Here is a 15,280-nt window from a genome sequence, read left to right as displayed (position 1 = left end):
TTCCAACCTTCATCCTTGCAAAGCTGACTTTGGATTCTCCAAGCGTCCTTGTAGCAAAAGGTATAAAGGCCACAATCACGCGTAAAAAGCTCAGAGTTCCAACAACAGCAAAAGCCTGAAAAATATTTAAGCGCTCAAATCTATGCTGTTTTAGGATTTAGATTTAAAAAATATATATAACTGATCATCTTTAAAAGAAATACTTCGCATGTATCTTTTGTAAAACGATATTTAAAATTATGTACATTTACAATGAGGATTATTATTCAAATCAAAGTCCATAAAACAATACAAAATAGGAGCAGAGCAAACACGGACCTCCAAAACATCAGAGGTTGACAGGTGCCATAGAGGAGTGAGCATATCACACCCGCCGTGTGCTCCTTGAACATCTTTTTAATATCTTGGAAAGATACCGTTGAAGCAGAAAGCTCATTTCCTGCGGCTCTGTAAGCAGCAATGGTGGCAACAGAAGAAAGCGTCGGGGTGACTGGGATGACAGCTGTGCTGATGGAATTCAAAATGGAGGACAGAAACAGATACTTCTTTTCACTTTTTCGTATTTCTAAATAAAAATTTAAAATAAAAATAATCATTTCATTAGGGACAGTTGTGTATTTTTAAAAAGGAAATGAAAAAAATACCTTGAATGGCAGCTTTAAATGGCCTTTCCCATGCATACATTTTTATCAGTTTCATACTGTTGATTAACTCTGTCATTTTTCGAACCTAAATTAAATGAAAATGAAACTTAAAACCGGTATATGATTGCTATACAATCTGACCCGAATATAATGCAGTTTTGTTTTTTTATAGTTTATACTTACCCTTTTGTCTGTAAACTTTAAAGTTTTCGCTCGCAGTTTTGCAACAACTGTGGTCAACCTGGCCTGTGAAATAATTTTTATGAATTAAAGGATGAAAGAATGATCTTTAAGAAGCAGAAAAATAATGTGTTTAAATCGTATAAGAGAAAAGATAACGTAATATCCTAACCTGGACAAGATAACAGAAGATAAATATTCCGATCGCAGTAAAACACCATGGTCCTAACAAATAATACGTGTAGATGGTGCCTATGACTACATATATCGGAAGAGCCAACAAGTATGCAAAGGTCACGTTGTTAAGGAATACGCGGTAAGCATCAGCACCAAATATAGTGATTAGCTGAAGACAAGAAGGGAATGTCTCAATATATGTATCGATCAAACATCATGAGCTTTTTTACTTTCCTGACAAGACTGGGGATGCCTTACCTCTGATAGTTGTTTGCCTCGAACAGATTTCAGTCTCAACATTTTATCATAAGCTAATCCCAACAAACCAGCTCTGAAGCGCACGCCTACAAAAATTACATGAAAAAAAAATCAGCATTTTTATTCACCTTGATTTCAAAATCGCCACGCAAAGGGAAGCAATCCGTTTTAAAATTTAGGTACCTGTTTGGACACCGAACATGATAATAACACAAAACGAAGTCGCCCGGACTAACTGGCAAACAGCTACACTAGCCACCAATCCTATCCCATACCAAAGGTCTGTTTCTTCGGACTCTAAATATTGGACGATAAGATTCAGCAGGTATCCCTGTAAGATTGGAAATGTAACAGATAGGATAGGTTGACGGTTACTAATGATACTTTGATTACAATAAACGTACAATAAAATATCCTACCGATTCCAGAAAGGTTGACACGGCATTTAAGGCAATTATGACTAATGTGACCAAGATACGAGTCCAGGCGAACTTAAGCCAGACTCTGAAAAATGAGGCTTTCTCGGGACCTCTTTTCTGTACCTCTTCCTTCCATATTCTAGTGAGTCTGAAGGTAAAGACAGGGTATTTCTGTTTACTAGTACATTATGAACTGATCTGTGCACAAGACTAACCCCAATACTCATAATTTGAACCAAAATGAATTTGGATTCCTCTTCACTCGTCCGCGCTATAAGTATTATTATTAGAATTAGATTTTGCGTTAGAGAGATTCTGCGACAGAGAGAGACAGATAACCCACACAATAAGATTATCCCATCATTTGGTGAAAAAGAAGGAACCATTATTTTGGAGTAAGGAACAGAAAGAGATTATCAATTAAAGATTTAAACATTCGGTATACTTATACTTTCATGAATTATAGATGTACACATGCATTACCAGAGTTACCATGTATTTCATTTAACGCATTATCTTAATGTACTAGTATTAGTCCCCCATTCTGTCGTCACTGAGCTATAACAGACCTCTCTGTATTAAGGTTGGCGTCCTCCAGGTTTGAGCATGCCCAGATGTCTTCTTCCTTCAGTGCTTCTTCCCGATGACGGTAGGTCTTCCAGATAAGTGAAGACATCCATGTCAGAAATACATACGAGAAAAAACCCAACTTGTTTATTGGCATTTTACCATCCCTGTATTAAAGACGGGGATATTTTTCAGAAAGTGCAAAATGTTGAATAAAGATGGCACTGTAGCAATCTCTAATGATATAACGCCGCTTAATGATACAAATATCATTAAGCGTTGCAATTATAACGCTTAATGCCATTGATTCTTGCATAAATTGACCTTTTAATCGGAGTTATGTCATTAGCGGTTGCTACATGCCTATAGGTTATAGAATTGGAGGGTATCTCACATTTCGGCCATGGTTTGCGACGATGGATGGCATTTAAATATTAAAGTACAAGGCAGATGGATAGTTATGGGTACTTCACTTTGTGCTGGTAGATGACAGCACTTAAGTTAAAAATATTAAAATGATACAGTTCTAAGCAATCATAGAAGTCTTTCTGAAATACATGTACAAAGGGAATACAAAACACTGTGTTAAATTTGAATTCTTTGTAAGTAGCTTACTTGGATCGGGGTCGAAATGGTTTGAGTACTTTGAGAGCTGTAGAATACTTTCTCTGGTATGGTTCGGGACTTAAACTGTAGTCGGTGTAGGAAAACGTGGGACTGTTTAAACTGCTCTCAGACCTGGAAATTAATTCTTTTAATAAAGTCAAGTAAATGGAGTTGTAGAATACGGTATTGTGACTTACCAGTGACAGAAATATCGATAAACTACTATTTATTTACATGTAAATGTAACTATATTTAGGTGATATTTGTAAAAGTTTCAATTTCCTTATTGATTTGTGGGTATGTTCATTGCCTATATTTTCCCCATATTGGTAGGGCTGAGCTGTATGACATTAAAAATATATTGATATATTTGTTTTAATTGAACATGTCATTGTGAAGGCTTGAATAAGGGTGAATAAATAGAATATACATGTATTCGAATATACACCTAAATATATACGTAAAAATAATCCTTGTTCATCTTGTTACCTCTTGCTACTTATAATGACAAGTGTTTCTTATTAAAGCTCGTTAAATACAACGCTTAATTATAATTATATTATATTTAGGATAATGTCAATAGTTAACCAAGGTAGAACTATATTATAGTTCGTATAAATAACATCAAAATTACCTTAAATAGAAGAACATTAATTGTGTCTTTCTATTTGTAAATTGGTACGTTTTAAACATCCATCAGTCTGCCCGAACGATGTAATTATACTATATAGTTTACGTTTACTGTCCATGTGAAGACATGCAGTGTCGATACTTGCTGTTCTTGTCCCGTTTGTCTGTCTGTTAGCTACAATTTACACTTATTGCTGTCATTTGGCCGTTTGTATGTCTGTTAGCAACAATCTACACTTGCTGCTCCCAGGGACCCTTTTGATCCTCAGTGCCTCATAGATAAAATCTACACTTACTGCTGTCTGTCTGTCTGTTACCTAGAATTTACACTTACAGCCCCATTTTGGTCGTTTGTCTGTCTGTTACTTACTGCTGCCAGTTGGAGGTCGTGTACTCGTCCACCTCCATGGCCTCGTTGAAGTGAACCTGTCGGTCCGGGTAGATACTGTAGCGGCGAAGCTCAGGCTGTGAAGAGATACGTCTGCTTGCCATGTTTTTTTGTTGATTTCTTGTCGGTAAATTTATATATGACTGTGTTTTCCAGAGTGATGAGGAAATTATGAGTCCAGTGTTTCAACTCTACTCTTTTTCGACTGGAAAACCCCTAGTTGATGCAATACTGCTTGGTATTATAAGATGAGACCTTGCATTAATTTCTGGGGTAGTTCTATATCGTCAACCTGAGAGAATCGTGGTGATGAATAAAGATATGCTTACGATCAAAAACCAGGAAAGAGGAATAACATCCGAGATATTAAGTACATACACAAATATGTCTATACATCATCGAAATAAGAATGTAGACTGAGATCTTATGTCCTACACTCAACTTATAATTAATCAAATGAGAAAAATCTTTCTTAATCATGTAATTCACCGTATATAGCGGGTAACGCGGGGGAGTCGTTTTCAGCGTATGTAGATTTTTCACCACTTCGGAGTCAGGAGGGTTGTGGGTCACGTCTTTTTCGGTATTTGTAAGATGTTTTTACAAAAAACAAGTATCCCGAGGAAGACAGCAATAGATAATCTTTGTTTTTGGCCGTTCTTCCGGCTTTTATATACGCCTGGTATTCTCAAGCACTTCGAAACTACTCATCAGATTTCATATTTAAGGTGATCGAGCCATCAAAAGCCGCATGGTTTGAACAATCTACGATTTGCATAAGGCTTGTGACAGTTAAAATAGCAAAGCAAACATTCATCTTTTAAATGCAATAATTAAAACTTTACGAAACTTTATAGAAATTAATAATTAGGACATTTTCTCTTCAGATTGCAATGGTTTCATGGTGGACGCAAAATAAAATCAAATGTATAGTCAAGATTGTTTTCATGTTGTTTTTTATACTACCAATATTTTTTTTATTTACTCGTATAAATTGATGTTTGATTAAATCCTTTATAATCTGTAGTTTCGACAAAAGAGATGTTTTCTGTGGGTTTATCATTTCAAAAAAAAAAAAAAAAGAATCGGCAATATATATGTACCACTGGATTATTCATCATCAGAGCACTGGAACCTAGTGGTTTTGGACTTGGAAAAAAATTGCATGTTGATACTATTTAGTTCATTTTCAACATACAAAAAAAATGTAGACTGTCTGTCTTATTTCTGCAGTAAAAATACACAAATGTAAAACAAAGAATGCTGAAAAAAGGACTGAATACAAGCGCTAAAAACGTTTATCTATGATAAATAAAAGTATTGATGAAAAAAATTATAAACTGAAATGTTTGATTTTTTTTTAATATATTCAAAAATATTTCTTCAGTATTTACACCGAATACAGTTCGTCAGTATATATATGATACCAACCTTACCTCAGGTGTACAGTTTCTCAGTATTTGATACACCCCCCTCTTAGTTTCGTGAATCAATACAGGGTGGCGGGATATTGGACCAGACTCAGTGGACAATATTCTTATTTTTAATTACTTTATCATGTTTTAAATTTAGAATAAAATCGGCGGGAATAAGTACAAAAATTAGAACATGACAATTGTACATGTCTTGTTCTAAATTTTGTATTCACTGGTAACAGATGCATGGTTACAGTTCAATATTATAGAAAAAAAAATCCATCAGGCCGCAACTCCTCCTTTACCACTGAATAAAATTTAACTATAAATTCACATGTCACTTTTAACCGGGTACATAATGTCATTAAAATTGGTACTCTTACTATGTATATTTTTTTATTTCTAAGCTTATTTATTAATGCATTAAACAATCTGTTTTAAAACATAAAATACTCATTACACTTGTACAAAAATTAGGGTTTCCACTCCTCTAAATGACCGTTATCGCCCGTGGCAGTGTTTTTTTATCGTGACCAAGCACTGTTACCTGGCTTTTCTCACTTTCGGCTGTATTATTTTTTGATTTTCTTAAATTATTTATTTTCTCTGAACATCTTTTAAGGTCTGGTATGATTAAATAAATTAGCTAATTTAAAATTCACGAATAAAATTACTCAAATATAATGATATTACACGCGCGATATATGGTTGTGAGCTAAAAATTAGTAGATTATTTTTTTTAAACAAAAACACCATGAACCACTTACGATTTTATTTCTTGTGTTTATCTGTAAATAAATTGAACTTAAATTTTTGTTTTAAAATTTCTGGAATTTGTCATTGTTACAACAGAAATGCATTAATTTTATATAAAGCATGTGGTTTTATTTCTACAAGTGTTTAAATGTTTTACATTCATCAATTTACTTGTTTATATTTATTTACACTTTTACCGAGTACCCGGGTACTCTCCCAAAAACGTCCACGAAATTAAAAATTGACCGATTTGACATCCCTACTATAAATTCACATACTTTTCATTACATAATGTCATTATGTAGCTTCTATTAATACTTTTTTTTATCTGACTCTGGCTTATTTCGGGTCTCCCAGAGCAAAACATGTACTTTGCAAAAATAACTACATGGTAGACGGGGTATTTTTTAGTGAACCCATTGCCCAGAGTATATCTAGTTTTATTATAAATTTATATAGCAACAGATATTCAAAGGTATTACAAGAAAAGCTATTAAAATTTACGAATAAAATTACTCAAATATAATGCCCTATTCCCGAAATATATTTCGTAGCTAAAACTAAGAGTTTATTTCTGTTATGCGAGGAACACTAAAGTCCTCCGTCTACCCCCCCCCCCCCATTTTATTTTTTTGGTCACATTAACTGCCTAACGGTTTTTATTTTAAAATGCTGGAATTTGTCATTGCTCTACCGTGCAGAAATCATATAAAATGCATGCACAAAAATTGTAATAAAAGAAGTATTTTCCTCGCCTCCTCCCATCCACGAAATAGGATTTTCGTGTTAAGTCTATGGACAAAAACTCCTTTTTTTCTTGTCAAGTTTTTTGTAATTGAATTTTTTTTCCTCTTTCAATATAGCAAATCGGTAATCCTCAATCCTGACTCCGCCACGCTCCATTCATATGCCAGGTACGAGCCATATGCATCAGAGGAACTCCGAGTGTCAATTAGCCCTCCACCCACCCCATCCCCATTCTATAGTATAGTAATACACATTTGATTTTATTTTGCGACTCCCTCATGCGTTGTGTTTTCCAAGAAACAACCCCCCCCCCCCCCTATATGTAACCATTACTATCTGAAGAGAAAGTGTCCTAATTATTAATATTTATAAAGTACAGTCATGTTTGATAAACATTTGTCTTTGCTGATTTTACTGTCAGAAGCCTTATGCTAGTGTAGATTGCTTCAACCACTCGATCAACATGAATATGAAATCTGTTGAATAGTTTTGAAGTGTTTAAGAATGCTAGACGTATATGTGTAAGGCGCCGTTTTGATATTTACTGCCAAAAAGTGATATCACCTGTTCGGATAGGTGATATCACTTATTCGAATAGAGAACACCAAACCACAGGCACCTGAAGTATGGATAATACCCCCCCCCCCTTTTTTTTTCTTAATGGAAAAAAAATGTAAGAGTGTAAAATACCTCAAAAATATAAAAATTTCCCCGTTAAACACATCTATATGTCGTTATATGCAAGCAGACTGTACTTTTTCTCACGTTTAAAGAATGGCCCTATTCGGTATAATAAAGATACATTTTTATCACCTATTCGGCATTCTGCAAAGAAATAGATTATAGTTCAAAATCTTGTTAAGGTGTTTCAACCCTCACATTTTTAATGGTTCAAAGTACAAAAACTGCATATATTTTCATTTATTATACTTAAAATTTTCCAATTATTGTGTATAGGTCACCATATTATTTAAGATTATATGTATGTCAACCTAAAAAATCACACATTTTTTGTTAATAATATTATGAAAAATATGTAAAAACTGATTAAAATGCATAATTCTGATGCTGAATATTCCTTAATACTTCCTACTTATATGATACAGTTGAATTGTGAATATCATGGAAACTATTTTACATCAGAAGTACAATAAAGCAAATGCCTGAATGAAGAGACCTTAGAAGGAGTTATTGCCCTTGTCAACATTTTAAAAAGATTGAATATTTGAATAAATAAAGAAAATATGCATTTTTAAAATTCTTTAATTAAATAATATTTATCATTACACCTAATGTAAAGCATTCTTCCAAGAGATATTGGTCTATTGGGTATGAATTTAAACTAATTGCAGTTTTTGCAAAAACCTATGACATCATATAGGGTGGAATTACCTTAAACGAGTTAGTAACGTCATTAACCGTGATGTGCGCTTCACTGTTGCGGAACCTGTAAGAGCAGAGTTACATGGTAAAGAATTTAAAAACATTGACAATCTTATTTAAGTTATACTCAAATTGTTGTTAGCATACTAGGTGTCAAGTGTTATGGATACGTTTTAATGAATGAGGAATACGATACAAACCGTGTATAAAATGAAAAGACACTGTGAGTTTGAGAAATTTCCTTTAACGTTGTTTTTGACTTTACAATGTTTTGACCGTGCTCCGTGATGACAAAACATGCTGCTTTTAAAATTAGCTAACATGAGTTCCATTTGATCAAATAGAATGAAACTTCAGAAATCTATAAAATATATCTTTTTACATATAAAAATGTACTGATATTGAACTTTGTAAAAAATAATGTGATGATGAGGAACATTGTCTACGTATTTTTTGAATGACCCTCGTATATAGTCGGGAGCCAGTGATATTTCATAAATAATTTGAATAGGTGATATGACCTATTCGAAGAAGTGATACCACCTTTTGAAAACGATTTGGTGATATCACCTATTCGAATAGGTGATATCATCTATTCGAATTATAAGTGATATCACCTATTTAATTTGAATAGGTGATATCACTTATTCGAAAAAGTGATATCACCTATTCGAAAGGAATAGGTGATATCACCTATTCGAATTAGTGATATCACCTTTTTCGAATAGGTGATATTACTAATTCAAATCAAATAGGTGATATCATGAAAACGACTCTCCCATATTTTTAGCGACTCCCCCGCGTATCCGGTGTATACGGTGTAATTGGTGGGTTCAATTAAATAGTATATTTCTCTTTGTAAGCAAGACTCCAACAGATGTAAAAAGAAATAAGATGTGAACAAGAATAATTCAAACAAACCCATATACACTGTACATGTATGTTAACCCGCCTTTTATGTGCAGAAAAGTAAAAGGACTTCTAGCTATATGTAACATTTACCCTGATAACTGCATAATATCCAGATTCTGAATCGTTCTTGTTTTCAGTCTTTGAATACAGAGAACACTTAATTTTTTATCATATTAAATAATTTCACAGATTGAATTTTATAACTATGTAAAAATAAAATGCGCTCAATCTTTATTTTAAAAGAAAGAGAGGGGGTAATTTTATTGGAAATTTTCTCCCCAAACAAATTGCCAACCAATATTTCAGTGGATAAGTATACAATGGTCTCTCCGTGCATTTGTGGACATTTTGAGTGTGTACTTTTAATACATAAAGTACTTGTTCTCCAAAGTGAATATATTTAACTATAGATTGAGGAAGTCACACATTCCTCCTACACCAATCCCATATCAGACATGTTCATTCATAAACTGAAGTATCTGAGATATATTTCCCATTAGTACCACGTGTACTGAGAGTTATAGTGTCTGACAATCAGAATGAGGAGTCAAGGGGGATTCTGATTTTTTTTTACCTTTTCAGGAAAGGGATAGGGGGTGTGGGGAAATGATGGGCAAATACAGAAGACTTACATAAAATCGGGGGGTGGGGTTACCTGATATCATATGTCCAAAAAAAAGACGAAAGGCTTAATTTAAAATCGTATTTTGTTTTAAAAAATGCTAGCAATGAAAATATATTGAGGAAGTTACACATCCTCCACCAATCCCATTTTTAGACTATTCATTCATAAACTGCAGTTTCCCGTCTGCAACACTCGTATGAGTACGCTTTGAGTGTCTCGCCAAAACAAAACTCGAAGATATATACTCTTCGTCTTTTTTTAGGAAGGGTGGGGGATTCACTTTAAATATCTTGCTTCTAACCCTCCTTCCATATAAGTCCATCCTTGGTAAATGTAAGAATGGAATAAATAGGGTAATTCCACCCTCCTATGATGTCATAGGTTTTTGCAAAAGTGAAACTGTTTTTACTTCAAATTAATACCCGATAGAACAATATCTTTTTTTAGGAATGCTTTTCAATGGGTGTACTGATAAATATTGTAAAGTAATAAAAGAATTTTAAAAATGTATATTTTCCTTATTTAAAAAAATATTGACAAGGGCAATGGCTCCTTCTCAGGTCTCTTCATTCAGGCATTTGCTTTTATGTAAAATAGTCTTTCTGATACTCACAATTCAGGAGTATTTTATAAGTAGGAAGTATCAAGGAATATTCAGCATCAGCATTATGCATTTTAATCAGTTTTTAAATATTTTTCATAATACTGTTTACAAAAAATGTGCGACTTTTTTGTTGACATATACTTCTCTTTATTTATGTCTCCCATCTTAAATAATATGGTGACCTGTACATTTTTTGCAATAATTGAAAAATTGAAAGTATATTAAATGAAAAAAAAAGTATATTAAATGAAAATAAATGCAATTTTTGTACTTTGAACCATTAGAGTTGTGAGAGTGGAAGACCTTAAGCAATTTAATACGTTTATTGACCGAGGGAAACTGTTTTACAGTTTGATTTGAGGGTCAAAAAACGCACCTTGCCCGAGAACACAGTCAATATCTCTTTTAATTTTTTGTGTATCTTGTTCTGTCTTCCATGATATAACCTCAGGTCCGTCAGACACACTGTTGCAATTGAGATTAAGCTATACATGTATATGACTTCATTGTACTAGTATAAGACATACCCGTAGGAAGCATTTTCCTGACTGTGTGTTAGGGGGATGGGATCCTTCGTAAAAATCTTATGGAGGGTACACTACCGAAGGTGTGCTTCATTTCCTAAATTTTATACACATTTAAGTGTTCCTTAATTATTGTTGCAAATGGGAGGCGGCACAGGAGCACCCCTCCACGGTTCCAACGGGCCTGTGTGATAAGTTTTACGTTTCAGTAACTTGTAAAATAAGTTATGAGTTTTTTTGAAACCATTTCCTTTTATCAAATAACGCGGATTTCACATTGTTGTGTCCTTCCCATCTTATCGCCAAATAAAATTGACCATTTTATCAATGTCTAAAACTATGTCTTCTCTGTGTATTTATAAAAAAGTAGTATTTGGCCATTATTTATTTCGTATCATATACATGTAGTCCGAAAACCAATGCGGATTTTACATATGTTGTGTTAAATTTGACTTATATTAGCCTCAAGGTCATTATCTTTTTCCTTGACATTATGAATAAAAAAATACTTTTGCCAATCATGTGATGCCAATTTCAAAAGTTTAAAATTGACCATTTTACATAAATAATCTAACTAAACTGGATATTTGCTAATAGTCGAAATTTCTCTGTTTTTCTTAATTTTTTTAGTAAATTTTATTTTCAAAATATTTAACTTTTTTTTATTTTCACATATAATAAAGTAGTACAAAATTTTTTGGAGAGAAAAAATACCATTATTTATTTCGTAATCATATAAAAGTTAACATAGTTCTAGTTTGTTTGGAAAACCAATGAAACTTGCATATATTTTGAATTAGCCCCCTTATCATTAATTTAACTTAAAAAATTGGAAACTTTTATTGTGGACAAAATTCATAATTAAAACGTCGTATAAAATCAAATGACCTCACAAAAGATGACGTCATAATAACTTAGTAAAATCGCAACAGATACATTGCCATCAGATGAATCAAATCAAATGGGAAGCCGATTTTTGAAGGTATATTTAAGTCCAATGCATTTTTTGGGGGGGGGGGGGGGGAGGCGGGGGCGGGGGGTTAAAATAACCTGTTTATAATATCCATAAAGTTAAACTGCACATGAAATAATTTGTTTAATAATTTGTTTAGGATATATTACTGCAAAAATGCTGTTCTTATAAATATTTTAATCACACAGAAAAATTGTAAGTCCTTAAAGCCCGAGCCTTTAAACTTGAGGCCACTGGAAGAGGCGGAGGAAGAGGATAACGTGGATCTATTGCTCAACAGGAGGAGAGAAATTGTTAAGGTATGAGATAACCTCTCACTTACTATATGGCATATCTATATTATATATAAAAGAATGCAACCTTTTATTCATTTTAGATATTTTACTAGAATTCATGCAATTCCTGAAGCACCGTCCCTTGATGTCTTTTGTAGACTGGCAACCGTTAATAGACCTTCATCTTATAATATTTTTACAATATTTGCACACGACCATGGTGAAATTGGTTTAATCTTTTTATTATGCTCATTAATGAGAAGCTAATATGGCTTTTTACAAGTGAAAATGAGTCAATCTTAAGATTACTAAGTCAATTCATATCAAAATATTGTATATGATGTTTGATCATTACTACATTGTCACTTGTTATAAATTATAATTGAGCTTTTTTGCCTATCTACATAAACATAAAGGAATGCAACCTTTCATTCATTCTAGATATTTAACTAGAAATTGTGCATTCCTGAAGCATATATATCTTTTGTAGACTGGCAAAAATAGACCTTTATCTTTTAATATATTTACAATATTTGCACACCACCATGTTAATATTGGTTTATTCTTTTTATTATGTTCATAATGAAAAGTTAATATGGCTTTTTACAAATGAAAATGAGTAAATCTTAAGATTATTAAGTCAATTCATATCAAAATATTGTATATGATTTTTGAATATTACTATATTGTATTTACAATATTTGTAGACCACTATGGGTAACGTTTAATGTTGTATTATGTACATTGTCTCTATTTTATGTAATAATATACTTGTGTCTGTGTTATGCCCCCAGTGGGACCATGATTGGAAATAAATTCTATTCTATTCTATATTCTATAAAATTCACCGGTACGATCACTGAATCTGACAATCCTCATATTGCAGGTTAGCCTCACTGGTCTTGGGGACATCGAGGGTAAAGAAGATATTGCTGTCCTTGATCGAGTGAACAAATTTCTACTTACTCCAGAGAAAGCGCCTGTCAACACATCACAGGTTCGGTTTTATCTAATTAAGTTTTATCTCTAGTTAAAATATATCTCTATTGAATTTCTTTTCAAGTCATATTTTAAAAATTACAATGGAATTTTAATTTTTTTTTTTTTTCTCAATAGAAATCGTTGACATTTGATTCTGAGATTTGTACCCAAAGAGAAAATGGGAGGAATAATCTAAACAAGAGTCAGATAAACGTTTCTGTAAAGGGTGTCAAAGATCAAACTCCGAAAGACTCCTTTCGAGCAAAAAAGCCAGGCAAAGCGGAATCAACCAAAAATGACCAAGGAAAACAGGAAAAGGTACTGTAGACCATCAAATTTCGGCGATACCTTTTTTTAGAAATGTCATTTACAAGCGGGACAAAATGCAATGTCACGAATTCTTATTTCAATCCATAAAATTCAAATATACCTAAAAATAAAATTTTCACGAACAATCTAACAAAAGTACATGAAAATAAAGTTCTCGCGAATAAATGGTGATTTACAGTACGCCACCATCACAAAAAGTAATTTCGAATTTAAAAAAATATAAATCAATATATTCAATAAAATATATATGCAACTGTAAATTGTATACATATTAACAAATTTAACATATTCAATGAAAGATCTGTAACTGCTAATCAATCTTCCATTTATGTCCCAATAGGATGGCAATCCAGAGGACCGATCGAAGGGATTTTATCCATCTCTGGGCCACTGTCCCCACAGAATTATCTACGTGAAAGAGGCTTTTGATAGACTAGATACACTGCATATGGCGCCCACCTTGGTTGTCAAGTTCACAGAAGACGCTGATCATTTCAAAGAACATCACAATGTATTTTTTAAAAGACTTCGAATTTTTTTATTTAGTGTATGTTTTATCAGTTCTCCGTAGGAAAGGTTAAAATGTTAATCAAGTCTCATTTCTTTTGACAGATCGACGCCTTCAACTGGAGAAGAGACGTTATTCCAGTTTGTGTGAGTGATGATGAAAACAGCGAAGTTTTTGACTTCCATGTGACAGCTGGCTCAAACAAACTAAGTCAGTGGGGGTACAAACTGGTAGATCCCTCACGTCTGATGGGATGCAGTCCAGTCAGTGATTCCACCTCTTCCTCTAGTGACAGCTCCCAGGTAACCACGTGACTGTGTGATAGAATTCATATCCATGTATATTGGAGAAGCCATTCCCATTTTTAACCAAACATTATTCGTATTCAGGGCAGTTTTTTTTTCCAATTATATCATACCATACATATACATTTTTGTGGAAAAAAGTATTTTCCTTTAGCTTGACAAAGATATTTCAGGCGAGAAGTTTTTTCTGGTTAACCACCCATCCCCCGATACTACGTGACTGTTATACTTACAAGCATCAAATATTCTAATAATAATACATATCTTGTTAAAAAAAAGCATCGTGTCGTTTTCAGTGAATGTTTCACTAGAAATTTTCTATCAAAATCTAGTCAAAAAACACAAAATATGTTGTCATCCAAGGGGAGAAGAATCAATTAAACCCAATGCCTCAGGCTGTCTGTAACAAACAGAAGAAGGCGAGGACTAATGGTTCACGTGGCATCAAAAGAGTAGGTCATGACATACTCATCTTGTTCCATTTAGTTTAACCAAACAGTAAAACTATTAGGTATTTTTTTCCTATACGTATTAGCTATACATATTACCGATTACTTTTCCCTTTACATCTAGGTCTGTTTTTCTGGAGAAGAGGATTCCATTCCACACACAAAGGACTTCGATAGAATGCTTAATAAAAATGGCCGCATTTTGAGTGCTCCACATTACTAAATTCTTTGTTCAAAGGGATATAGCAGAAGCATATAGCAGTAAAAGTTATAGTAAATAAAAACTGGAATTTAAACTCTATAACTAGTATTGAATATAATTATAAATATTACACTGAATAATACCTACAGTGAGATACAAAGTTTTGTTACTGGTTAAAGAATGAACTATATGTGGATATCTTGTAAATTTCTGTACTTTGACTACCTTAGTACATAATATACATCTGATCACTGAACTAAACGTACTTCTTTTGCTGGTGCATACATGTATGAAAGATCTTTGAAAACTTTCCTTTTTTCTGCAAGCATTTTATTCATTTTTATGTTTAAGGATAATTTACAGACTTTTTATTTATTTTTTTGGTTGTTGCAACAAACAATAATAAACAAACAAAAACAGAA

At 33.0% G+C, this 15,280-nt stretch overlaps 2 protein-coding genes across 3 annotated transcripts in view; one reads left to right on the top strand and one right to left on the bottom strand.

The window, feature by feature from the left end:
• Positions 1–13,056, bottom strand: part of LOC134275731 (ATP-binding cassette sub-family C member 5-like) — a 27,565-nt gene extending 14,509 nt beyond the window's left edge. Inside the window, exons 1-12 of the mRNA XM_062758010.1 lie at positions 12,938–13,056; positions 3,852–4,161; positions 2,861–2,983; positions 2,248–2,412; positions 1,679–1,826; positions 1,443–1,590; positions 1,260–1,345; positions 997–1,170; positions 828–890; positions 645–729; positions 417–565; positions 8–115 (exon numbers count right to left, since the gene is read on the bottom strand). Coding sequence (XP_062613994.1) covers positions 8–115; positions 417–565; positions 645–729; positions 828–890; positions 997–1,170; positions 1,260–1,345; positions 1,443–1,590; positions 1,679–1,826; positions 2,248–2,412; positions 2,861–2,983; positions 3,852–3,973 — 1,371 coding nt within the window. The 5' untranslated portion in view covers positions 3,974–4,161; positions 12,938–13,056. The remainder of the gene's footprint in view (positions 1–7; positions 116–416; positions 566–644; positions 730–827; positions 891–996; positions 1,171–1,259; positions 1,346–1,442; positions 1,591–1,678; positions 1,827–2,247; positions 2,413–2,860; positions 2,984–3,851; positions 4,162–12,937) is intronic.
• Positions 11,724–15,280, top strand: LOC134275729 (uncharacterized). 2 transcript variants are annotated; one of them, XM_062758008.1, is made up of 8 exons: positions 11,726–11,817; positions 11,997–12,107; positions 12,970–13,080; positions 13,200–13,382; positions 13,735–13,905; positions 14,007–14,204; positions 14,540–14,659; positions 14,781–15,280. In XM_062758008.1, exons 1-8 carry the CDS (start codon positions 11,797–11,799, stop codon positions 14,877–14,879), a joined length of 1,014 nt encoding a protein of 337 aa, XP_062613992.1. In that variant the 5' UTR covers positions 11,726–11,796; the 3' UTR covers positions 14,880–15,280. The 2 variants fall into 2 exon arrangements, with proteins under 2 accessions (XP_062613993.1, XP_062613992.1); XM_062758009.1 differs by lacking the exon at positions 14,540–14,659 and having other exon boundaries at positions 11,724–11,817.

Source organism: Saccostrea cucullata, unplaced genomic scaffold (genome assembly GCF_032062105.1).
Source record: "Saccostrea cucullata isolate Sc308-1 unplaced genomic scaffold, CSIRO_AGI_Scuc_v1 ctg419, whole genome shotgun sequence".
Classification (NCBI taxonomy): domain Eukaryota; kingdom Metazoa; phylum Mollusca; class Bivalvia; order Ostreida; family Ostreidae; genus Saccostrea; species Saccostrea cuccullata.
The sequence above is the reverse complement of the archived record's forward strand: the minus strand, read 5'-3'. Positions and strand labels throughout refer to the sequence as shown.